Here is a 27,236-nt window from a genome sequence, read left to right as displayed (position 1 = left end):
AGGGCTAATCTTTGAAGAAATAAATATATGAACTGTTGTAATAAATAAGCTATATGAGGCTTAATACCATTCATGCATTTCATAAATATCACAGAAGAGCAGACCAGTACCCTCTTTTTGTAGGTAAATCAAAACATTGCTCTCCCAAAACTCCAATTTAATTTCATTTTTAGGTTACTTGCCTATGTTCAACTTAAAAAGAAAAAGGACAAACAACATTTGGTACCTAACTTTTTGATGTGTAGACAGCCTCTTATTCATATCTCATCAATCATGAACAGAAAGGGGCCAACATTGATATTACAGTCTTAAGATGAATGATTTTTTTTTCATCAGTTGTTTTTGGCTTTGAACTAGCTGTCAGGAACCCAAGTACTCTCAGATCTGTACTTAGTGTCTTTCTGTTGCATGGATGTATACGTACCCCTCCACATGTTAGATGTATTTCTATTTGTTTTTATTTGATGAGTTAAGTCTAAACTAATTTTTATAGTTTTTTTGTTGTTGTACTGTTCTACCAGTCCCAGGTTAGAGGGAGGGTTGGCACCTTCAAACGAGTTTAACCCTGCCTCATTCTATGCCTGTCCCAAGTCAGGAGCCTGTAATTCAGTGGCTGTCATTTATTGCTGTGTAACATATTTGTTGTTTGTTCATTATTTTGTACATAAACTAGACAGTTAGTTTACTCATTTGAACTGTTTTTCATTGGTCATTTTGCAGTATGGGATTTGCTCATTGTTGGAGGCTGTATCTTGGCCTATAGTTGTTAATTTCTGTGTCATTTGGTCTCTTGTAGAGAGTTGTCTAATTGACAATCATACCACATCTTCTTATTTCTATATTAACAGCATTTGGTACCTTACTTTGTATGGTGTAGATAGTCTTATCCATTACTGCTATATATCTAGTAAATACAATTGATTGCTTTGGTTACTTTATTCAGATTGAGATGTATGACCACAGAGTGAGTTTCAGGAAAGAGCTATATGAGTTATAAATGTGAGTAAACCACTATAAACTCTCTGTACTGATGTGTTACTCTAGTGAGGTTCAGGAAAGAGCTATATTGTATGTTTACCTTTGGTTTCTTGTGAGTTATAAATGTGAGTAAACCACTATAAACTCTCTGTACTGATGTGTTACTCTAGTGAGGTTCAGGAAAGAGCTATATTGTATGTTACCTTTGGTTTCTTGTGAGTTATAAATGTGAGTAAACCACTATAAACTCTCTGTACTGATGTGTTACTCCAGTGAGTTTCAGGAAAGAGCTATATTGTATGTTACCTTTGGTTTCTTGTGAGTTATAAATGTGAGTAAACCACTATAAACTCTCTGTACTGATGTGTTACTCTAGTGAGGTTCAGGAAAGAGCTATATTGTATGTTACCTTTGGTTTCTTGTGAGTTATAAATGTGAGTAAACCACTATAAACTCTCTGTACTGATGTGTTACTCCAGTGAGTTTCAGGAAAGAGCTATATTGTATGTTACCTTTGGTTTCTTGTGAGTTATAAATGTGAGTAAACCACTATAAACTCTCTGTACTGATGTGTTACTCTAGTGAGGTTCAGGAAAGAGCTATATTGTATGTTTACCTTTGGTTTCTTGTGAGTTATAAATGTGAGTAAACCACTATAAACTCTCTGTACTGATGTGTTACTCCAGTGAGTTTCAGGAAAGAGCTATATTGTATGTTACCTTTGGTTTCTTGTGAGTTATAAATGTGAGTAAACCACTATAAACTCTCTGTACTGATGTGTTACTCTAGTGAGGTTCAGGAAAGAGCTATATTGTATGTTTACCTTTGGTTTCTTGTGAGTTATAAATGTGAGTAAACCACTATAAACTCTCTGTACTGATGTGTTACTCCAAGATGCCTGGTCTTGTACTCTCAAAACACCAGCTAATGATAACAACAGCTGAAATAATAAAACATTGTTGGCTTAATCCAGGATTATTTAAAGAATCTAAATATCAATTAATTCTAATTACAGTAGCTGGAAATAAAACAAAATATTAGGTTAACAAAGGATGTTTATTAGGTTAACAAAGGATGTTTTTTGGCAGCTTCTGAATGCCAGTGATAATACAACTGCATACCAAATATCATTCATTTATCATATATAGGTGGTTTCCTTTAAACTGACAGATTCACAAATTTTAAGATGTGAATTACTCAGTTTTAAAGTCAAAACAACATGACGTAGGAGCTTGGCCATAATAATCTTCATGAACATGAGCGTGCTAATAGTGATACATCTATGTACCAAATATCGATAACTTACCATCAGTGGTTCTCCTCAAACTGACCATATCAGAAACTTAAATATTCAAATTTAGCAAACAAATATCAAAATCAATACTTTATGACTGAGAGGCAGAGCCCAATAATCTCCATGAAAAATACCATAAGTGGTTCCCTTTATACTGACCTAATCACAAACTTTAAACAAATTGTTGACACCCACTTTGCCAAAAAAAAAGCACATGTAAGTCTTGCTTTTATTTTGTTTGAGGGCAATATTTCCTTAAAGACTTATTCAAGTCAGGAGTCTCTGGCCTTTGTTAGTCTTGTATTATTTTTAACTTAGTTTTTTTGTGTACAACTTGGAGGTTAGTATGGCGTTCATTATCACTGAACTAGTATATATATTTGTTTTGGGGCCAGCTGAAGGACACCCTCCGGGTGCGGGAATTTTTCGCTGCATTTAAGACCTGTTGGTGACCTTCTGCTGTTGTCTGTTCTATGGTCGGGTTGCTGTCTCTTTGACACATTCCCCATTTCCAATTTTCAATTTTATTATTCAATGGTTTTGGTCATACTATGGATTCATTTATTTATGCTTATACCAATTCTCGTCGATTGAAGAAAACTGGCATTTTTTGTGGATATTTAATTTCATGGTTTTGCAAAAGTCTGCATACAACATGCATGAAATATTGAAATTTGAAATAAGCTATTTTCATATTACAGACTTTTGTCTCCAGATAATATAACTTTTGAAGAGGTAACCTTTTCTGTGGTGGGACATTCTGGTACTTGGTCAAGTAGGAGCAACCAAAAGCAGAAAAATAAAACACATAATCGGTACAACTTGGATGGACAGTATACTGTTTCTGATGATTTCATAGTTTATAGGACATAAAACAGTTAATTTCCCCCCTAAATTGTACCAATTGTAAGCTTGATTTTACTTCTTTAAGTTGCTATTACTTGATAGGAAACCACAGAGTTAGCAACCTGTTGAAAAATATTAACACCAGAGTGAAATGTCAGTATAAATATGAAAATGGTCTATTGGTTGAACATTTAAATTTGTGGTTCTCCTGTACCTATGAAATCTACAAATATTGGTATCTTAAGAATAATAATGAATTCACGCTAGATCTTGCATTTCTTATTTTTTTTTTGCTGTATACAGTTTTTTTCATGTAATAGTTTTCATGATAAAATTATGAAATTGTTTATTTTCATGGGTACCAATTTTTATGGCTTGAGGAAAAAAACTTTTTTCATGGATAATTGATTTTGTGATTTAGCTTAAGTCTGCATTACCAATGATTACCAAGCCCTAATGAAATTTTGTATTTCATTGAAGATTTAATTTTTGGTTCACCTTGACCCATGAAATCCATGTATTATATTGAATCCACAGTAGTAAAAAATCCTCATTTACAGAAATAACTCTTTTCCTGGGATATTTGGATAACCAAGATACAAATGTAAGAATTACCGATCGGTTGATTATGATGTTTGGACAATAGTTGTCCCTTCCTCAGATTTTATGTTTCTATAATGGTTTTTGCAGATGTAAGACAATTTAGTTACCCTAGGTTTTATATTGGTTATAGCAGCCATGTGTTGACTGACTAATATAAGAAATATATACATACTTTAAAATAAATATACCAAAAGGAACATTCACTGAAATTGATTCAGTAGTTTCAGAGGAGAAAATCTTTGCACAATTTTACACTGGATGACTACTGATGCCAAGTGATGGCAATTTAACCTCTAATAAAAAGACCAATAAAATGCTCTGCAGGGTGCAGTTTGATATGACCCCAGAGGTCGACCCTTTTGACCTCAATGTGGACCAATTTAAAAAGGCTTAATTCCTAAACTGTTGAGACCATAACCCCTAAAATCAATCCCAACCTTCCTTTTGTGGTTTCAAACCTTGTGTTTAAATTTCATAGAGATCCATATACTTAAACTAAAGTTATATTATTGTCCAGAAACTCAGTGTCTTCAGACAAAGATGACATGATACAAATATATGACTGCAAAATTTTTTGCAGGCATATAAAAATTAAGTCACAACTTAAAACATCTTTATACATGATGTTAGTTTTAAAATCATGTTTCCATATAATAAAACCATAAACAAAAACTAGAGCCTGTGTCGCTCACCTTGGTCTATGTGAATATTAAACAATGGACACAGATGGATTCATGACAAAATTGTGTTTTGGTGATGATGATGTGTTTGTAGATCTTACTTTACTAAACATTCTTGCTGCTTACAATTATCTCTATCTATAACAGTACTTTCTGTGGAAAATGTTATTGAAAATCTTCAAATTTTAAGAAAATTGTTAAAAATTGACTATGAAGGGCAATAACTCCTTACGGGGTCAATTGACTATTTTGGTCATACTGACTTATTTTTAGTTCTTACTTTACTGTACATTATTGCTGTTTACAGTTTATCTCTATCTATAATAATATTCAAGATAATAACAAAAAAACAGCAAAATTTCCTCAAAATTACCAATTCAGGGGCAGCAACCTAACAACTGATTATCCCATTCATCTGAAAATTCCAGGGCAGATAGATCTTGACCTGATCAACAATTTTACTTCCTGTCAGATTTGCTCTTAATGCTTTGGTTTTTGAGTTATAAGCCAAAAACTGCATTTTACCCCTATGTTCTATTTTTAGCCATGGCGGCCATCTTGGTTGGTTGGGCGGGGCACCGGACACATTTTTTAAACTAGATACCCCAATGATGATTGTGGCCAAGTTTGGTTAAATTTGGCCCAGTAGTTTCAGAGAAAAAGATTTTTCTAAAAGATTACTAAGATTTACGAAAAATGGTTAAAAATTGACTATAAAGGACAATAACTCCTAAAGTGGTCAACTGACCATTTTGGTCATGTTGACTTATTTGTAGATCTTACTTTGCTGAACATTATTGCTGTTCACAGTTTATCTCTATCTATAATAATATTCAAGATAATAACCAAAAACAGCAAAATTTCATTAAAATTACCATTTCAGGGGCAGCAACCCAACAACGAAATGTCGGATTGATCTGAAAATTTCAGGGCAGATAGATCTTGACCTGATGAACAATAATACCTATGTCAGATTTGCTCTAAATGCTTTGGTTTTTGAGTTATAAGCCAAAAACTGCATTTTACTCCTATGTTCTATTTTTAGCCATGGCGGCCATCTTGGTTGGTTGGCCGGGTCACCGGACACATTTTTTAAACTAGATACCCCAATGATGATTGTGGCCAAGTTTGGTTAAATTTGGCCCAGTAGTTTCAGAGGAGAAGATTTTTGTAAAAGTTAACGACGACGGACGACGACAGACGCCGCCGGACGCCGGACGCAAAGTGATGGGAAAAGTTCACTTGGATCTTTGGGCCAGGTGAGCTAAAAACCTAAAAATCAATTCATTAAATCAAAGGACATTGTTCAAATGGAAAATGAACAAATACAATAGAAAATATATTTTAAATCTTAACTAAACAATGGAAACCATTATTTATGTCATTGGAAGGTTAATTACACTTGAAGTATATATATATAAATTTGACTATTCAATCTTAAAATCTTTAAACAATGCATATAAGTTATGAAAGTGGTATGATTTACACCAAGCACCTAATTAATTCAATTTTACTTATAAAAGTACAAATAAATAGTGTAGGAATATTTAACAATAATGGCGTTCTCTCTGTCTGGTATAAGAAGTCAAGCCCCAGCTAAATGTGGAATATGTGAAACTGACCGACCAATAAAGTGGAAGTGTATTGACTGTAGTAAATTACTGTGTAATCATTGTAAAGAAAAAGTTCATCCACAATTCCAAAATGCCAAGAATCATCAGGTAGTTAACATCAAAGATGTGGGACAACCTACTGTTGTAGAACTTAACATTAATAAACAATATCAAACTGAACTAACTACAGTACATTGTATGTCTTATTGCCATGATGATTTACTGTGGATATGTTATAACAGAGATAAAGTAATACAGAGAGTAAAACCTGAAGGAACCAAACTGAACATACTATCCAGCTTTAATATCCCAGTCTATGATAAGGCTGTTACACAATCAAGTAATCTACTTATATCTACAGGGGAATCAAGACTAAAACAAATCAATAGTAATACAGATACACTAACAGACTCAGTATATAATGTGTCACCATTCCGTTCTACAGCAGTCCATATCACCAGTGACAATAAAGTTCTAGTAGGAAGTGTTAATAAAGACTTCCCTAAACCAGGAAGAAGAGTTGTAATACTAATGAATCAGAATGGAGACCATGAGAGAGTGTATGAACATGATCAACATAAACAACCTATATTCACATTTCCCATGAGATTTACCAGTACCAGACATGGGAATATACATGTGGTAGATAAAGTAAAGGGTGACATATTTAGAGTAGTAGTGTTAGGACAAGATGGTGATATAATCAATATCTATACAGGAGATAAAGAGATCAACAAGGATATACCATTCTATCCAGGAGGCATAGTGACAACACCTAGAGACAATGTTATTGTAGCTGATGTAAATACTCATACACTTCATATCCTAAACAATGCTGGCCTACTGATGACATATTATAAAACAAGTGACATAAACATAATGTTCCCAGTGTCTCTTGTATTCACTCAAACAGGAAAACTCTACATAGGATGCTATACAACAGATGACAGTAAAGCCAAGATATATGAAGTGACCATATCAGGATGTTAAAACAGTCTCATACCATTTATATTTATATCTATAATGATGAACATTTTTATGTCTGCTGATAATAACTTTACAGTTTGTCTCAAGTTTATATCTTTATAAAAACTGTTCAATAGACTGTATTATTGTGTGGGTCTATGATTTGTCTGTCCAATAGATTGTATTATTGTGTGGGTCTATGATTTGTCTGTCCAATAGATTGTATTATTGTGTGGGTCTATGATTTGTCTGTCCAATAGATTGTATTATTGTGTGGGTCTATGATTTGTCTGTCCAATAGACTGTATTATTGTCTAGGTCTATAATTTGTCTGTCCAATAGATTGTATTATTGTTTGGGTCTATGATTTGTCTGTCCAATAGATTGTATTATTGTGTGGGTCTATGATTTGTCTGTCCAATAGATTATATTATTGTGTGGGTCTATGATTTGTCTGTCCAATAGATTGTATTATTGTGTGGGTCTATGATTTGTCTGTCCAATAGATTGTATTATTGTGTGGGTCTATGATTTGTCTGTCCAATAGATTGTATTATTGTGTGGGTCTATGATTTGTCTGTCCAATAGATTGTATTATTGTGTGGGTCTATGATTTAGCTGTCCAATAGATTGTATTATTGTGTGGGTCTATGATTTAGCTGTCCAATAGATTGTATTATTGTGTGGGTCTATGATTTAGCTGTCCAATAGATTATATTATTGTGTGGGTCTATGATTTGTTAATCTGATTGGAATAGATTAGTCTGTGACAACATCAGAGTGTTGTAACATTTTTTTAACATTTACATATATATATACAAATGTATATATAAACCATTGTCGATAGTATCTTGTGTGTTAATTTCTTTAACATTTACATATATATATATAAACCATTGCCGATAGTATCTTGTGTGTTAAGTTTACTTAATTTTTATGAATTCAAGAAGAAGTGGAGTATTATACTACTGAAACTGCAACCTTACAAATTTATTTCATTATTTCATTATAATATTGAAAACTGGCATTGGAAATTGGATTATCTCCCCTTATTATATTCAACATGCATATCCATATGTAGTGTTCTAAAACTGTTAAGTGTCAGCAATTTCAGTCTAACTGTTTAGAATGTGTTTGTGCTTACATTGCACATTGATAGACAGATTGACAGATGGTGTTTTTTCTTTATACACCTGCAATCAAATATAATAGTCAGAGAAAGTCAGGATGTGATAATGGTTTTATATTCTTGTAAATACTATCTAACACAGTTCATTAAAACTATGAATGTATCCTTACAAAATATTTTCCAAAATGTGAATTTTAAGTGCCAATCCGCCTAAGAATCAGGCAATGCTGAAAACATGACAAACAAATCCCATTCAACTTTAATTTGAGCTCAAAATGTACAATGTAGCATAAATATAATGTTCGCTTCCTTCTTTGGTTAGTTTGTAATACATGTTTAAATATAATTTGGTTGAAATGCACCAGAAAATACCAATCCTGGGGTGTTTACTCCATAATTTGCTATCACTCTATTTAAAAGTGATCTAAAATTTATTGAATAAACAGACAAGCAGAAACAAAAGACCTACCATTTTAACTCAGAACAAGGGTAACTTCAAAATTGAATGGTTACATCAAGTCGATCTATTTCGGTAATGTTTTGAAATTCTTCTTGATTTCTGACATACACAGTCTGGTCAATGTAAGTTATGGAACGAGTTGTTATATCACAGGTATCACAGTGAAGGTGACAGTGACATGATAGTGGTATGAGACACATCAACCTTTCCATGATATGCATCCACATTCTTAATTTGGTCAAGAGGGTTAGCAAAATTCATGGGGGTTGAGGCCGGAGGCTGAATCCTCTATGGATTTTATTCACCCTCCTTAGGGGGTCAGTAGTTAACCGTATAACGAATTTATCACACGCTGGAATTTTTCTGCTGCATTTTGTTGAAAAATAAACAATGAAACACAACAACATTAATAGATGACATCACCATTAATGCGTCATGTGTTCATTTTCTGTATAAGGTCAATTATTAAGTAAACTTTTGATTTCTATAGCCTAAAATATGTAAAAGAAAGATCCGAAAACTTTACTAATACAGGAAGATTTTTTTTTTTAATTGTAGCAAAACTTTTGGTTAACAAATAATTATTCGTAATTGCAAAAAACTTGAAATATCTGTCATTTTCCCCTGCCCAGTTAATACCTATTACTTTTTATGTCATATTACGCAATTTGATTGGATTAATTTTTGCTTGTAAACCTTCAAACTGATTATTTTCTATACATGAACATTAAAGCAAAGCAGAACATGAATGCATGTGTACAGTAACGCCGTACTCCAAACTCGACACGGGAGGTCAGACTCCATATTATTTTCAATCTACCAATCTTGTACAGCACTACCTTGCTCTAAATGTATACAAACTCACAACTGAATCAATGCATTTATAACCTGTGCTTCATTTAAATGATTTTATACACTTAAACTGTTGAAGATATCTTTTGGTGTCCAGTCAGTTCTATCATCAATTTTCGCCTCAATTAATTGTACCACGAATTCACTTTAATTTCTCGTTAATTTTATTTTCAAAATATTTTCAGTATTTAGTGCTTTCAAAAATGTGTATTTATTTATAATTAGACAAATATTCTCCATATAATCATTTTACCGAATTTTTTCTAATATATATATAATGTTAAAAGTAAATATGTGAAGGGACTTTCCTACCAATTCATTACAAAGATTGTGTATTGTTTTGGTAGTAATTTTCCAGTGTATACTATACACAAGCTGAAACTCCGCCCCTCTGTTGGTTGCAAATGTCAATCTTAATTACAATGGTTGAGGAAACATTTACACAAACAAAGCAAGCAAGCCAAACAAATAATTGTCTTGCTAGCATTAATGTAAAAGCTGTAAAGAATTTCAAAAATTTGTTCACACATTATTATTGAATAATTGGTTTTTTTCCGCTATTTTGTTCATTTTTCCTTTGATCTTTTTTGTGATAATTTTCATATCATGATACTCGCTTGAGATGGAAAATTATCGCTAGAAACTAAGCATGCATGTTGTGTTGCTAATGAAATTGACAACTTCGTCATAGGTAAAATAGCGATAAAAAGATTATCATTGTTCATCTCAATTTGATTGCTTTTCTCGCTTTCGCTGTCCCGGCTGAAGCGTGAAAATCAATCTCGTTGAAATGATCACCAATAATCTATAATTATGAGATTACCAAAGTGAAACAAGAAGTCTGAGATTAGCAGATATACCAGACTGTAAAGTAATTGAGAAGATGTATGAAGGGTGCCATGTAACAGGAATAGTTCAGACTGTGCATTTGGTTAAGGTTACCCTTGACTAGAGAAGATGACTGTATAAATACCGATTTAACAAGCGCTGTAGAACCACCATCAACATTTGCTGCCAGCAAATCCAGGAATTTCTTTGATACCTCAGCAAATTTACTTCTCAGTACTGCAACTGGCACTCTGTGAAAAAAAGTTGTATACTAACAATTTCTTATTATCGCAATACTCAGCTAGTTACATTATTCACAATAATAAAAATATCTCAAAACTTCTGACTTTACAGTATTCCGTTTATATCAATATTGTTACCCATATTTCTATCCAATAGTATGTACTGTGAATTATATCAATATATTTTGATTGTACGTATATGTGGACATTCAACTCCTTATCACAAAAGCGATATATTATTATCTTTCTTGAATTTTTGTCTTCAGACATACTCCAACATAGCAAAATATTCTATAATGGACATTAAAATGTGTTAATCTGAATAGCTTACACATATAAGGTTTTGTACAAGAAATCCAGAACCTTTGACAAAAAGTTGCTGAAAAACAATAATTAGTGATACAGTGTTTTTTTATGGGCATCAACTTGTGTTGCATAATCTACTATTGTTAGTCTTTTTCCATCATTTTTCCTTCAGGTTAAGGTGTAGATAGGTGACAAAGCTGTGTTACAAAGTATGACTTGCTAAAATAAAGCTTAGTAACAAATATCAAGAGACTCTAGTTTGAAATTAGCTGAGAAAAGAGACAAAAATTTAAAAACAATTCAGATGGATATGGTTTGACCAGTACATGTCTATCCATTCCTTTGAAAAATATGTTATTAACAGCGGTGTGGAAATATTTGTTGTGAGCACTTGTCCCTGGGCAAGTAAAACTAAAAATTTTACTTGTCCGGAAACAAATTTACTTGCCCTGATGATCCCAATATTAAATATTGAAGTATTTCTTGTTAGCTAATATATGATTCTTACTTATTGTGCATCACAAACAAATAAAATGTTTATATGTGTAAAAAATTGGGAAAGTAGGAAATGGGTTAACATCAATGAGACAGAAACCTAACAGCAACCAACCAATGAAATGACATGTAAAGGACAATTTTGCAGCAGTTTTGGAATAAACAGTCATGAGCACATGATACGCCCGACGTCTTATGTGGAAGTCTTATGCAATAATCATAAATAGTTTCTGAGAAAGTTTTAAGCAATAACCATATATTGTTTTAGAGACACGGCGGAACATGTGAAACCCCCCACCCTGTTTTTTTTTTTTACAAAAAACTAAATATAACCAAAATAAAATTTTGAATCAAAACCAAAAAGTATACAGATCTTTAGATTAATATAATAAAGAAGTGTGTAAAGTTTTAAGCAATAATCATAACTTATTTTTGAGATACGGCGCGACATGTAAAAAAACCTTCCCTGTTTTACAAAATACTCAATAACTCAAAAATAAAATTTTGAATAATCACCAAAAAGTATACAGATCTTTAGATTAATAGAACAAAGAAGTGTGTAAAGTTTTAAGCAATAATCATAAATCGTTTTTGAGATACGGCACAACATGTAAAAAAACCTCCCCCTTTTTTACAAAATACTCAATAACTCAAAAATGAAATTTTGAATCATCACCAAAAAGTATACAGATATTGAGATTAATATAACTAAGAAGTGTTTAAAGTTTTAAGTCATAATCAAGAATCGTTTTTGAGATACAGTGCGACATGTGAATAAAACACACCCCTGTTTTAGTTATAAAGTGCCGTAACTCAAAAAGTTTAAATCTTATTTTCACAAACAAGAGGCTCTCAAGAGCCTGAATCGCTCACCTTAATTTTTTTGGCTAAATATCTCATCAATGATTATTTTGGCTTTTTAATTTATTTAAATGTTCTTTGAATCGTCCTATTTTCTTCAAAAGCAAAAAACTAGAGGCTCTAAAGAGCCTGTGTCGCTCACCTTGGTCTATGTGAATATTAAACAAAGGAAGCAGATGGATTCATGACAGAATTGTGTTTTGGTGATGGTGATGTGTTTGTACATCTTACTTTACTGAACATTCTTGCTACTTACAATTATCTCTATCTATAATGAACTTGGCCCAGTAGTTTCAGTGGAAAATGTTAGTTAAAATTTACAAATTTTATGAAAATTGTTAAAAATTGACTACAAAGGACAATAACTCCTTAGGGGTCAATTGACCATTTCCGTCATGTTGACTTATTTGTAAATCTTACTTTGCTTAACATTATTGATGTTTACAGTTTATCTCTATCTATAATAATATTCAAGATAACAACCAAAAACAGCAAAATTTCCTTAAAATTACCAATTCAGGGGCAGCAACCCAACAACAGGTTGTCAGATTCATCTGAAAATTTCCGGGCAGTTAGATCTTGACCTGATAAACAATTTAACCCCTTGCCAGATTTGCTCTAAAAGCTGCGGTTTCAGAGTTATAAGCCAAAAACTGCATTTTACCCCTATGTTCTATTTTTAGCCATGGCGGCCATCTTGGTTGGTTGGCCAGGTCACGGGACACAATTTTTAAACTAGATACCCCAATGATGATTGTGGCCAAGTTTGGTTTAATTTGGCCCAGTAGTTTCAGAGGAGAGGATTTTTGTAAAAGATAACTAAGATTTACGAAAAATGGTTAAAAATTGACTATAAAGGGCAATAACTCCTAAAGAAATCAACAGACCATTTTGGTTTTGTTGACTTATTTGTAGATCTTACTTTGCTGAACATTTTTGCTGTTCACAGTTTATCTCTATCTATAATAATATTCAAGATAATAACCAAAAACAGCAAAATGTCCTTAAAATTACCAATTCAGGGGCAGCAACCTATCAACGGGTTGTCCAATTCATCTCAAAATTTCAGGGCAGATAGATCTTGACCTGATAAACAATTTTACCAATGTCAGATCTGCTCTAAATACTTTGGTTTTTGAGTGATAAGCCAAAAACTGCATTTTACCCCTATGTTCTATTTTTAGCCATGGCGGCCATCTTGGTTGGTTGGCCATGTCACCGGACACAATTTTTTAACAAGATACCCCAATGATGATTGTGGTCAAGTTTGGTTTAATTTGGCCCAGTAGTTTCAGAGGAGAAGATTTTTGTAAAAGATGACTAAGATTTACGAAAAATGGTTAAAAATTGACTATTAAGGGCAATAACTCCTAAAGGGGTCAACAGACCATTTTGGTCCTGTTGACTTATTTGTAGATCTTACTTTACTGAACATTTTTGCTGTTTACAGTTTATCTCTATCTATGATAATATTCAAGATAATAACCAAAAACAGCAAAATTTCCTTAAAATTATCAATTCAGGGGCAGCAACCTATCAACGGATTGTCTGATTCATCTCAAAATTACAGGGCAGATAGATCTTGACCTGATTAACAATTTTACCCCATGTCAGATTTGCTCTAAATGCTTTGGTTTTTGAGTTATAAGCCAAAAACTGCATTTTACCCCTATGTTCTATTTTTAGCCATGGCGGCCATCTTGGTTGGTTGGCCGGGTCACCGGACACAATTTTTAAACTAGATACCCTAATAATGATTGTGGCCAAGTATGGTAAAAATTGGCCCAGTAGTTTCAGAGGAGAAGATTTTTGTAAAAGCTAACGACGGACGACGACGACGGACGACGGACGCCGGACGTCGGACGCCGGACGCCAAGTGATGAGAAAAGCTCACTTGGCCCTTTGGGCCAGGTGAGCTAAAAAATCATTTTCTCCTATGTTCTATTTTAGCCATAGGAGCTATGTTTCTGACATACAAGGAAATGAAATATAAAATTTATACTAGATACTCTGAAACTCATTTAGCCTAAGTTTGCTGAAATTGATACAGCAGTTTCAAAGGAGAAGATTTTTAAAAGCAAGTCAACATGATGAACAAATTGTGAAAAAAGTCTTTAAAGGGCAATAACTCCTTAAGGGGTCAATTGACAATTTTGGTCAAATTGACTTATTTGTAGATCTTACTTTGCTTAACATTTTTGCTATTAACAGTTTATCTGTATCTATAATAATATTCAAGATAATAACCAAAAACTGCAAAATTTCTTAAAAATCATCAATTCAGGGGCATTATACCTGAAAAACCAGTTACCCAATTCGGCTGAAAATTTCAGGACAGGTAGACCATGACCTAATAAATACTTTAACTTCTTGTCTTATTTGCTCTAAATGCTGGAGTTTTTGAGATATAAGCCAAAAACTGCATTTTACCCTGTGTTCTATTTTTAGCCATGACGGCCATGTTTTTTGACGAAATAAAAAATAAAGCACAAACTTTATTTTATACACCCTACTGATCATTCAGTTGAAGTTTGGTTGAATTTGGTTCAGTAGTTTTAGAGGAGAAGATTTTTTAAAGTTAGCAAATATGATGAACAAATTGTGAAAAATTGTCATTAAAGGACAATAACCCCTTAAGGGGTCAATTGACAATTTTGGTCATATTAACTTATTTGTAGATCTTACTTTGCTGATCATTTTTGCTGTTTACAGTTTATCTTTATCTATAATAATATTCAAGATAATGACCAAAAACTGCAAAGTTTCCTTAAAATTACCAATTAAGTGGCAGCAACCCAACAATGGTTTGTTTGATTCATCTGAAAATTTCAGGGCTGATAGATCTTGACCTAATGAACATTTTTACCCCATGTCAGATTTGCTCTAAATGCTTTCGTTTTTGAGATATAAGCCAAAAACTGCATTTGACCCCTATGTTCTATTTTAAGTAACGGCGGCCATGTTTTTTGACGGATCATAAAATTGAAGCACACACTTTGTGCAGGATAATCTGAGGAACAATCATGCTAAGTTTCATTCAAATCCATTCAGTAGTTTCAGAGGAGAAGATTTTTTAAAGTTAGCAAATGTGATGAACAAATTGTGAAAAATTGTCATTAAAGGACAATAACCCCTTAAGGGGTCAATTGACAATTTTGGTCATATTAACTTATTTGTAGATCTTACTTTGCTGATCATTTTTGCTGTGTACAGTTTATCTTTATCTATAATAATATTCAAGATAATGACCAAAAACTACAAAATTTCCTTAAAATTACCAATTAAGTGGCAGCAACCCAACAATGGTTTGTTTGATTCATCTGAAAATTTCAGGGCTGATAGATCTTGACCTCATGAACATTTTTACCCCATGTCAGATTTGCTCTAAATGCTTTCGTTTTTGAGATATAAGCCAAAAACTGCATTTGACACCTATGTTCTATTTTAAATAACGGCGGCCATGTTTTTTGACGGATCAAAAATCGAAGCACACACTTTGTGAAGGATAATCTAAGGAACAATCATGCTAAGTTTCATTTAAATCCATTCAGTAGTTTCAGAGGAGAAGATGTTTGAAAAATTGTTAACGACGACAGACGACGACGACGGACGCCAAGTGATGAGAAAAGCTCACATGGCCTTTTAGGCCAGGTGAGCTAAAAAGTATACAGATCATTTGACCATCATAAGAAACAACTATATTAAGTTTCATGAAATTTGGATAAGTCGTTCTCAAGTTACAGTGCGACATGTTTACGCTGGACAGACGAACGGACGGACAGACGGACGGACACTGGACATTTGTATACTATAATACGTCCCGTCAAAACTTTGACGGGCATATAATAAAAATTGTAGCCAGTAGGTACATAATATACTAAATTTGAGGACAGTGATTGAAGAAATGTAAACTAAATAATAGATAAACTATTGATTTTGTGGTGTTTCTCTCAACTGACACACTTGTTTTTTCTTGATTATTTATTATTGTCTTGATGTGCAATTAAAGCTTCCCTTCTATTTACCAGTTTGACAACAAATAATGTTGACCTTTCATCTATAAATAAGACAAAAACTTAATTTATTTTCCAAATTTCCATAGATAAGCAGGGGCAATCTGATATCCACGATGTCTGAAATTCTCGCTTCCGTTTTTTTTAAAATACTCTGTGTCCTCCGTTTGCATTTAAGGTTTTCTACTCGACTCATCAGTGGCGGATCTAGAAATTTTCATAAGTGGGGGCCCACTTTAGTCACGCTTCAGTTATTCCCTATATAAGCAATCAAATTTCCCCCCAAAAATGGGGGGCAGGTCCCCTGCCCCCCCCCCCTAAATCCGCCTCTGATCATGATTCTTTTTGTCTTGTTGTCAAGCTTTTTATTAAGTATTTGTCAATCTGAATCTCGATACATGACACTTCCGGTAAATAATGGATAAAACTTAATCGACGATCCCGGGTCAATGGACAAAGCCAATGCAATGTTACGTGACTCGGGTTCGCATACAGTGGCATACTTATTTTTATTTATTTTGGTAATCGATCTATTTCCGGTATTATGTAATATTTATCGTCATGAACATTGATGTTTTTACTTGCTGAACATTGGTTTCTTTTAAATAAATTAAACATCTTTATACGTTTTGAAATTAATTTTATGTTTTTGTTGGATTTGAACTTTGTCTTGTATATTTTTTTACTTGTCCACGGGCAACCAAGACAAAAATAATTACTTGTCCGGTTGTTCAAATGTACCAGTCGGGCGAGTCGGGCATACATGTAGCATTTCCACACCCCTGGTAAAACATTTCTTCAATGTAACTTATCAACTATTTCAGTTTAAAGAAATGAGCTGTTACATTAAAACCAAGTAATATCTGTCTTAATATGATATATGTGTATAATTTAATAATAAAAGTATACATATATATATTTAAATGAAATCAAAGATATCTAAAAATAGTAATTAAAAAAATTAAAAGATTAAATATGTTCTAATAGTTTGACAGTTTACAGATTCAATTCATTTGGATACAAGATCAACAGATTATTGTAACAACAGTTCTATTGAAAATTATTCAAACGTATACTTTCTATTATCTACTGTCAGTTGGTCTGTATTAATATTAAAATGAATGTTGTCTGATTTAAGATCTTTCTAATGGATATATCATAATGGTCTTTGTCTTTGACATACTTAAAGTAGTGACTCATAAAAGGATTTTTCTGTATATATAGTTTTTGTTAACCAGTCACTGACAAATAAAGTTTGTAAGAGCTCTATAAAAATGCCTTTTCCCCCCTCTTATTATGTTTTTAAATAACTCCAAAGATGGTAAACCCAGAGATGCTCAAATAATGAAAGTAAATGACTAAAATAACCAGTGAATATCTTAAAACAAAACTTATCAAGAGCCATTTAATATCAAATTGAGAGTCAAGGTTATCAATTTTCGTGGGAACATTCAATATCAAATATAATGCATAAATGGAGTAATTTTGGGGCCTTTTTTACAAAAATTCTGATGAAAAAATTGATTGTAAGTTAAACTGACATGTTCATGATTTCATTTTTCTGTTTATATATTGCTAATCTCAGGACTTTAACTCAAACTAAGCCAAGATTGACGAATGAACACTTAAAGGCACAGTCGAAATACTATATTCCCTGAACAAACATATAAAGACACAGTGGAAACCTTATTTTTCCTCTACAATGTGTGACATTGGGCACAATAAAAGTTTTGAGCAATTTTGAATAAATTCTAAATAATGTTTATTTTTTTAATTTTAATTTTAAATGAATATTTGAAATTCCTACCTTTTAATGACAAGACTGAGTAAATACAAGATAGCAGCCTGTGATTCTATATCATCTGTTGTATCTAATGCTGTCATCTGGAATAGGAAATATAGTAATGTAACAAGCAGAATACACAAGTCCTATAAATCTTCTATCTATGTACATACTGTGATTTTAGAAGTTATTGTGAGGTTTTAATTAATGTGAATTATGTGATTGGGTGATTATGGCAATAATAAGAACTTGCATTCCAAAACAAAAGCAAAAGTATGCATATTTTTTTTTCCAAATCACAGTTATTGAATTGACATAATTGTCAATTGTTCAAAATTATAATAATAGATGCATGCTATAATTTCTGAATTTAAAGTCGCATATTAGAAGTTGTAAAGGGGGATTAAATACTATAATATAACATATAACTGCTTGCAATCTTTAAGTCAATGTGCTGGTATAGTCATTGATCATTTTCCATGTAAAAAATTTCTTTTTTTCCCTTTGTTAGTTGTTTAAATCAAATGAACTAATTTCAATGCAAATGAAAGCAATGCAACAACGAACAAACATTTTTCAAAGATATTCTTCAGGTGATGGTTACTGAATCAGTCTTATAATAACCACTGGTGAGGGTTACTGAATCAGTCGTATAATCACCACTGGTGATGGTTACTGAATCAGTCGTATAATCACCACTGGTGAGGGTTACTGAATCAGTCGTATAATCACCACTGGTGAGGGTTACTGAATCAGTCGTATAATCACCACTGGTGAGGGTTACTGAATCAGTCCTATAATCACCACTGGTGATGGTTACTGAATCAGTCGTATAATCACCACTGGTGAGGGTTACTGAATCAGTCGTATAATCACCACTGGTGATGGTTACTGAATCAGTCGTATAATCACCACTTGTGACAGTTACTGAATCAGTCTTATAATCACCACTGGTGAGGGTTACTGAATCAGTCGTATAATCACCACTGGTGATGGTTACTGAATCAGTCGTATAATCACCACTGGTGATGGTTACTGAATCAGTCGTATAATCACCACTGGTGACAGTTACTGAATCAGTCCTATAATCACCACTGGTGATGGTTACTGAATCAGTCGTATCACAACTGGTGATGGTTACTGAATCAGTCGTATAATCACCACTGGTGATGGTTACTGAATCAGTCGTATAATCACCACTATCTCAACTACAAAAGATCATAATTTATAGGTCTATTCACACAGCTTAGTCCTTGACTATAATGGAAAGCAGAACAAGTGTTTACAGTGTGTAAATCAATGTCAATGATAGTCATGGTAAAAGTGGAAAAAATAAGTTAGTTACTGGTATTTTTACTTAAGATTTTGGTTTTAAGTATTTGATTTTTTTTTAATAATATTGTCAAATAGTTACATTAATTAAACTCCCCCCTTTTTACACTAAAAACAAAAACAGTGAATAATATTAAATGCAGCCCAAAGGGTACATGTATATGCATAAATTTTCAAAACCAGTGTAAAATTCTGTATACCCCTTTTGATTTTGATTACACCAACTGGGCAAGATAACAAATTTATTTCTTATGAAGCATTCATAACTCATTTTTAAACCAAGATGTAAAATTTAAAAATGCTTAAGATGAATTTCCAGTGCAACATTTTTTCAAAACCGATGTTGGTGTGTGTTGACAAATATTTTTTTTCTATTTTCTTTTATTTCCGTAAATTTGAAGAGTTTTTATTAATTTTGTGGAAACAAATATTTTCATTTTTTTATCTTTTCAATTTTATTAATTTTGTGGAAACAAATATTTTTCATTTTTTTATCTTTGCAATTTTTAATTTATTTTTTTAATTTCTGCAAAACTTTCATGTTTTGGAATCTTTGGCAACATTTTCTTATCCCTGGTTGAACAAGGATGGGGTATTACTTACAATAGGGTTAGTTTTGTTACATACAAATGTAAGAAATAAGTTAACTTATTTTAAAACAAAGTATTTACAAAGAAGTTTGAGTTTTTATGTTGGCTACATAAAATTCTTGATGAAATGAAGCCAAATCAATTTAAAATAATGAATTCTGAATAACCAATGAAAATCTACCTTTGTGATATCATGGATATACAATCAAAACATGTGTCTTCAAGATTTTTATTGAAAACTAGCACCAATCAAAATTAATTAAAAACAAATGTAAGATGTCATTAACCGACAAATATAATTGGTTTATGTTTATAAAGAAAGGTAACTCTAGTCTATTTAAAAAAAAATTAAAAAAATGGAAACTGAGAATTCATTTGTAAGAAATTATTTGCATTGTAATTTTATTCTTAAAAAAACTTTTTTTCAAAAATGACAGTTAATAATAAAAAAAATATAAAGAAAACATACTGTAAAAAATAATGTTTCACTGGCAGAAATAGAATTTAAAATAAACGTGTATGTATTTTCTATCTAAAGTTAAGAGATTTTAAAGATATCCAATTTGCAATGATTTATAGATGTACAATAAAATTGCATGTGAAATATTGGGTATCAAGTTATTTTTTCTCTTATCTGAGGACTTAATGTCCTCTTATTTTCTAGTTCCTCACCAATGCAGCAAAATATTCTGTTTCTGTTTCATTCCCATCATTGGTCTTTATTACTTCTGTCACTGCTGCTAAAATGGCTATCACCTGTAAAATTATATCACAGTGTTTACATTAAACATCTTCAACAGAACAATATTACAACAGCAGCTGATACAAAAAAGAGAGAAATTAAAGAGATGTTGGATATATTGGTACATGTATGTAGTATTGTACATTTTTTTAAATAAGAGACAGTAATCTTGATTATCTGATGACACATATCAGATTTCAAATTTTTGCTATTTAAAAGTCTCCAATTTTTTAACTGCAATCCCACTACTTTCATCTGACCCATTTTAATCCATCCTAAAACACTTGTGAACTATTACTGTCATATCATCTTTTACAATTGTTTTAAATTGACTCGGACTGATTTTTTCAAATTTCCTTTCCCTAAACCTACATAGCTTAGGTTGCTGGCTTTTAATATAAAATTGATAATAGAAATTGGGAATGTGTCAAATGTCAACAAATGAACCAAAAATCAGAAAAACAGGTTGTTACTACTTTTCTTCAAGTTAAGCCTGCATATCATTACTTCTGACTATTATAGTCATATTAAGCAAACAAAAATCAATCAATCAAATCATATTCAAAATTTGAAATTGATTAAGAACAATTTTAAAGGTATATGTAAGTATGTTAATGTCCATCCAACAAAACATTTGAAAATGTCTACAAAATATATAGGATGCATCTTTTAGTTTAGAGCAAGCAAATTGACTGACCAAAATATTTTCTGTTCCCACACAGCAATATTTGCATTAATGAAAAGATAACTTTAAATATTTTCACAGATTGTATCTCACTTACTTCTTTGTGTAGAGCAGAATTTGACGACCAATATCTATGGACTTTATTAAATGTTACATTTGTACATTCAGTGTAATTAGTTGCCCATGTATTGAATGTTTTAGCACCAACACTAAGTTTGTCAGATGTAGAAAGTTTTTCAAAGCCTTCTTGTAATGAATCTGTATCTTTGGAAAAGTGATCTTCATCATGTTTGGCCAAAGCATCAACAGTTAAACCACTGGTACCTGCAAAGCAACAAAAAAAATAGCATTCAATAATCAATTAAATATCACTTTAGATTGAACCAAAAGTTCTAATTTCTTTTCTGAAAGATACCAAATTGAAACTACTTTGTGGGGAGGGGGTAGGAAGGTTATTTCAAAATATCCCTACAACCAAAGACCATTTTTTAGATAATTTTACATAATGGTAATTGACACATACTGAAAAAAAAACCCATGATTGGATCCACATTCAATAACTAAACTTCCCTTCCTACCCTACACCTACATTTAAATGGAATAGCTCTTTTTTAGTCGGCTGCTATTTTCTCAGTCGGTCGGGGCGTGGGGAAACAAACTTAATTTTTTTTTTCTTTCAACTTAGCTTTTATTTTTTATTACTGTGTATTGTCAAGCCGACGTATAGTCATCAATGTGCTGATGGATCGTCGTATGATGTAGATGTAGATTTCAATTTCTATCTTATCACCTTTTTCCTACGTTAATTCTAGGAGGAACCCCATTCCTAACTCTTTAAATATTTAATTTCCTTTGGGTCAGTCATCATGGATCCTTTCCGTACACATTTATCGGTTTAAATTGCATTCGTTTTTAATATAATACGACGTTTATTGACAGAACGAGCTAATACTTGACGTCTTGTTTATATTCAGAATTCACGGAAGTTACTGCCGGAAGGGAGACAACTCGAAACGATAATATGGAAGACTCCATTTCGCCTGAAGGGGTGTTCTACGATGTGGAATATATTTATTTTAATCTAAATGATGCATATGATTTAAAATTATGCAACAACAATAACCCTCAATAGCAGAGTGAGACATACATAGAAAAGATCCCATGAGTTTTAAATTAATTAATTGAGTGGGGAATCCAGAGCAACCATTCAATCTAAAACCCCTTAGAGTCAAGAAAACTATACGCATGCGCATAATTTCCAAATCAAACCCTGGGGCAAGATATATTAAATGCTTATTAAACGACCTAGATGGTTCTCAATTTCTTTATGGAAGTACAATCTCAAATATCAGTTTCATAACGGTAACATATAAGAAAAACTCCACTTCAGTTCTTATATGACAGAAATAGATTTATCGGTATTCAGAGAACTCTCGCATTTTATCAAAACTGGGAATTCCCTCTGACGTGTTTCTAAATTTATAACTACACTAAATATAAATACTGCTAAATTCTGATTTTCCGTGTTGTTAAAAACACGCATCGAAGTCAAGGGAATTATCAAACATGAAGATTATGAAAAGAACATTGTAGGAAAGTTGATTAAGTTCAATCCCTGTGTTTGTTTTTACCTTTTAAAGCAAGACAATCATAAGAATCTGAGATGTTTCTTAATGTTTAGAATAAAAGGATTGACGTGAGGGAAATTGCTCTGAGCCACCGGTATAAGTCTACAGATTGCTTGAAAGCAATCGTATCCCTAAAAATCTGAGATTTATAATAATAAGGAGGAGGGACTATGGGGGGCTCATTACAGGATCTGTCCTCAAGCACCTATGGTTGAAGCTATTCGATAGTATAGGTCACAAGAGAATCGGAAAGTTTTGGTTGACCAACAGAGATTAACTTTAATATTGAAACTTATTTTGTTACTTACATGTACTAGGCTAGCTAATAAAAAAAACCCACATTTCTGTTATATTTTTGTTTTTGTTTTTTCAATAGTTATGCTGAAATAAGCTTCTCCCGTTTCAGGCACCCGAACCCCCCTATAAAAAATTCAATTTAAACGGACATGCGCTACAGTCTTGGATGGTTTTTTTAGGGGGAAAATCACATAATATGTAAGGGGCTTGTCATTTTGAAATTCATAAAAATACGATCTTGCTTGGCCTGTTTTGTCTGCCACAAGATTGATTATATGCTGAATATGTACACAAGGCAATGAAGGCCGTAAGTGGAATTTGGTGAAGTTTTGAAAGGTGTTCAGGCATTCTGAAGTCAGGTTTGAAACGGTCATTTCAAAATTGGCATTTTTTAGCAATAATATAGAAAAACAATGAAAACATAACAAATAAGTGATATATATTAAAAAATCTGAGATTTATGATAATAAGGAGGAGGGACTATATGGGGGGCATAATTTTCGTAAACATGTATATTTAAAGTAAAAAATATGGTATATTAGTATAAATATATGGTACAAACAGAGTGATCGAAATTACAGATAGAGATTATAGTGTCAAGTTGATACTTCTAAAGACTAAAGATATAACTTTAGAAATGGTTTTTTATTTTAATAACAGAAGAAAAACACATTCTGCACTAGTTTTGTACGCTGGTAGTAGCGTAATGGTGTCAATGCGTATTTTTCCAGTGTGATAAGTACAATAACTAAATTTCATGATTTTGAAGGTTTGAGCATCGTTTGTCGTTTACCTGCTGAGCCTGCAGACATTGGTTGGAAAAATCGAGTTTTCGCAGCATCCCTAAATCGTTTCGTGTCGGGATTACTGCTGCTACTCTTTCCCTTTTTCCACCTCTTTCCTTTCCATTTTGTTTTAGTGGCTGATTTTGATATTCTATTGAGCAGTTTAGATTTTGATCCCATTTCTTTATTCCACGTGCTAGAAAAATTAGTTGTTTAACTCGGAAGTGGGATAAGAAGCGAACAAAGGGGCGTAACTTATTAGATATATCTATGAACCACAAAACAGTTTAGCACCCACGTTCAGTTACGGCCTATAACTGTCAACTTTGTATGCACTGATACGATGATAGATATTTTTATTGTCATCCAAAAGAATCTTGAAAGAAAACAAATGCTTTATTCACAGTATAATAAAAACCGGAGTAACAAAAATTGGGAGAAATTTAGAAAACAAAGAAATTTGGTAACGGTGTAAACCAAGGATCACTATACAAATCCTTGTGTAAACTAAGATAAAGAGAAAATCAATAACAGTATACTTTTTAGAACGTTGCCCTGATGGTTCAAAATATAATTCAGTGGCGTAGCTTACATGTATGCTCAGATGCTCAAGCATCCACATCATTTTGACAAAAAAAAAATAAAAAAAATATAATATATATATAATTGCATATATTGTGTCTGAATGTAAGGGTGAGGATATGTGAACATCGTGCAATCATTTCCAAAGCAGTACTAGTATACGTGGTCTTTCCTTTAAGATCATTTATAGTTTATAATCGCAGAAAAGTGCTGTCAACTTTTTCTACGTAAAAAGTCTACGTCTTATCGCGTCGTCGGCAACGGCAAGCGCAGAGGATGATTTGTTTAATTTCAAAATACCAATCAATATATAAGTTTCTAACAGAATTTTGTTGTTTTCTCGTAACTACCATCATTAGATACAGTAATATGTGATGTTAAAGTTTCACATCCAATTGAAATATGAAATCTCAAAATGGACCCATTACAAAGGCCCTTTTGTATATGGAACTTCAAAATATAGGCTGCCCCTTTCCCGGAATTTGAGCCTCCACATAGGATTTTTTTATTACTTGTCTTAACGCGTTGCAGGGGACAGAAATGCCGGGCGTCCGTCATGTGTTGCCAGATTTTTGTGAAATTTATATCATCAGCAATGTCTTTGAAACTCGCGAAATTAAGTCCTGATCAAATCATTTAACCAACTATGCCCCCTTTGAAATCAGTGATATTGTTGGCTTTTTTCAAAACTACCTCTTCCCTTTTTTATTGGGAAAATATGCGTCATTTGTTTCAAATTGGGAAATTTATAATAAACCATGAATTTGACTGGAACTTCAATTAGCAGATCCCCTTTCAAGAGGTAAACCCTCATTTGAAATAAGAGCCCTTATTGTCAGTGATGATACATAAATAGACCTTCAAATCTGCACATATAGTCATTTTAGGCATGTTTTTCAGTTTGTATTCATGCACAATTACTACTTGACTGCACTGTTTGAGAAAAAAGTTGTCTTTTTGGGAATAATTTTAAGTCATTTTTTTTCAAATTGGGATTCTTCTCCGGGGGAAAAAGCCTTTATTCTCCAGTAATTTAAGGCAAAAATATCACTGGAAATATAAATCATAATTGATATACCATTGCATTTGGCCTGAAGCTTTTATTTCTCTTTATATATTAAATTAAAAAAAAAGAAAGAAAATGCTTTTTTTTTAGTAACTGCCCTGGTATATTAGAATAGATAAAATATGTGCACTACGGGGACTTTTGAACTCTTTTTTTGAAAATAAAATTAATATTGTACCAAGTTTGAAACGGGTATTTATTAGCCCAGAAATAATCACACTCCATAATAAATACCAGTCGTATTTAATGTCACAGGAAACGATATCAGGCAATGATGTGTTCGTTGTTAACTAGTAACGTTGCTATGTCATCGTTCCGCTTGGTTCAATCTCAGACCAAACATGTCTGCAGGTCGTATTATCATCCTCTGCGCTTGCCGTTGCCGACGACGCGATAAGACGTAGACTTTTTACGTAGAAAAAGTTGACAGCACTTTTCTGCGATTATAAACTATAAATGATCTTAAAGGAAAGACCACGTATACTAGTACTGCTTTGGAAATGATTGCACGATGTTCACATATCCTCACCCTTACATTCAGACACAATATATGCAATTATATATATATTATATTTTTTTTATTTTTTTTTGTCAAAATGATGTGGATGCTTGAGCATCTGAGCATACATGTAAGCTACGCCACTGTAACACCAAAACCAAAGACATGAATTTGGGATAGAAAAGTACCGTGACACGTCTTATAAAATTTGTGAGTTCATACTCAAATATAAGAGAAAACAAACGACACAACAGAAACACAACGTTAAAATGTAACACACACAGAATCGAACTATAATATAACAATGGCCATATTCCTGACTTGGTACAGGACATTTTTTCAAAAGAAAAAAATAGTGGGTTGAACCTGGTTTTGTGGCATGCCAAACCTCCCGCTTTAATGGCAATGTTAAATATAACATTTAAATGACAACATAACATTACAGGATTACAATACAAATAAATAGGAGAACATATTAGACAAAGAAACACACGAATAATAGCTAACAAAAGGCACTAGGTTTAAAATTTAATACGCCAGAAGTGCGTTCCGTCCACACAAGACTTACTAGTGACGCCCAGATACAAAAGTTCGAAAGCCAAAACAAGTACAAAGTTGAACAGCACTGAGGATCAAAAGTTCAAAAAAGTTGTGCCAAATACGGCTTGGGTTTTCTGCTTGGGATAAGAACATCCTTATTATTTAGAACAATTTATACTTTTGCAAACAGTAAATTTTATAAAATGACTATATAAAAGATATACACGATAAAACTGAAGTATTAACTAATTACAGAAAAAAAACTCGGATACATTACATAAACCAACACAAAAAAATAGACACACCCGAGTTAGTCGAGGCCTCATTGTAAAAAGTGAAAAAAGGGACGTCACATTTGAAATGGTAAAAAAGCACAAAAAATGACGTCACATTTGAAATTCTAAAACAGTGTTTCTTTGTCTAATATGTTCTCCTATCTATTTGTATTGTAATCCTGTAATGTCATGTTGTCATTTAAATGTCATATTTAACATTGCCATTAACACAACACAAAAAATGACGTCACATTTGAATGACAAAA

General features: G+C 32.5%; 1 protein-coding gene across 4 annotated transcripts in view; it reads right to left on the bottom strand.

Moving 5' to 3' along the window:
* Window positions 1-24,251, bottom strand: part of LOC139520900 (RRP12-like protein) — a 49,115-nt gene extending 24,864 nt beyond the window's left edge. The window contains exons 1-6 of one of the 4 annotated variants that reach the window (XM_071313930.1): window positions 24,017-24,251; window positions 21,396-21,622; window positions 20,544-20,627; window positions 17,974-18,050; window positions 10,395-10,500; window positions 1,802-1,918 (exon numbers count right to left, since the gene is read on the bottom strand). In XM_071313930.1, coding sequence (XP_071170031.1) covers window positions 1,802-1,918; window positions 10,395-10,500; window positions 17,974-18,050; window positions 20,544-20,627; window positions 21,396-21,622; window positions 24,017-24,188 — 783 coding nt within the window. In that variant the 5' untranslated portion in view covers window positions 24,189-24,251. Of the gene's footprint in view, window positions 1-1,078; window positions 1,140-1,181; window positions 1,246-1,801; window positions 1,919-10,394; window positions 10,501-11,305; window positions 11,332-17,973; window positions 18,051-20,543; window positions 20,628-21,395; window positions 21,623-24,016 lie in introns of those variants that run through there. The other 3 variants (XM_071313931.1, XM_071313933.1, XM_071313932.1) reach the window with 3 other exon arrangements.
* Between the last annotated feature and the right edge of the window lie 2,985 nt (window positions 24,252-27,236).

The sequence above is a fragment of the Mytilus edulis genome, chromosome 4 (genome assembly GCF_963676685.1).
Source record: "Mytilus edulis chromosome 4, xbMytEdul2.2, whole genome shotgun sequence".
Taxonomy (NCBI): Eukaryota; Metazoa; Mollusca; class Bivalvia; order Mytilida; family Mytilidae; genus Mytilus; species Mytilus edulis.
Note: the sequence above shows the minus strand (reverse complement) of the source record. Positions and strands in the feature narration are given on the sequence as shown.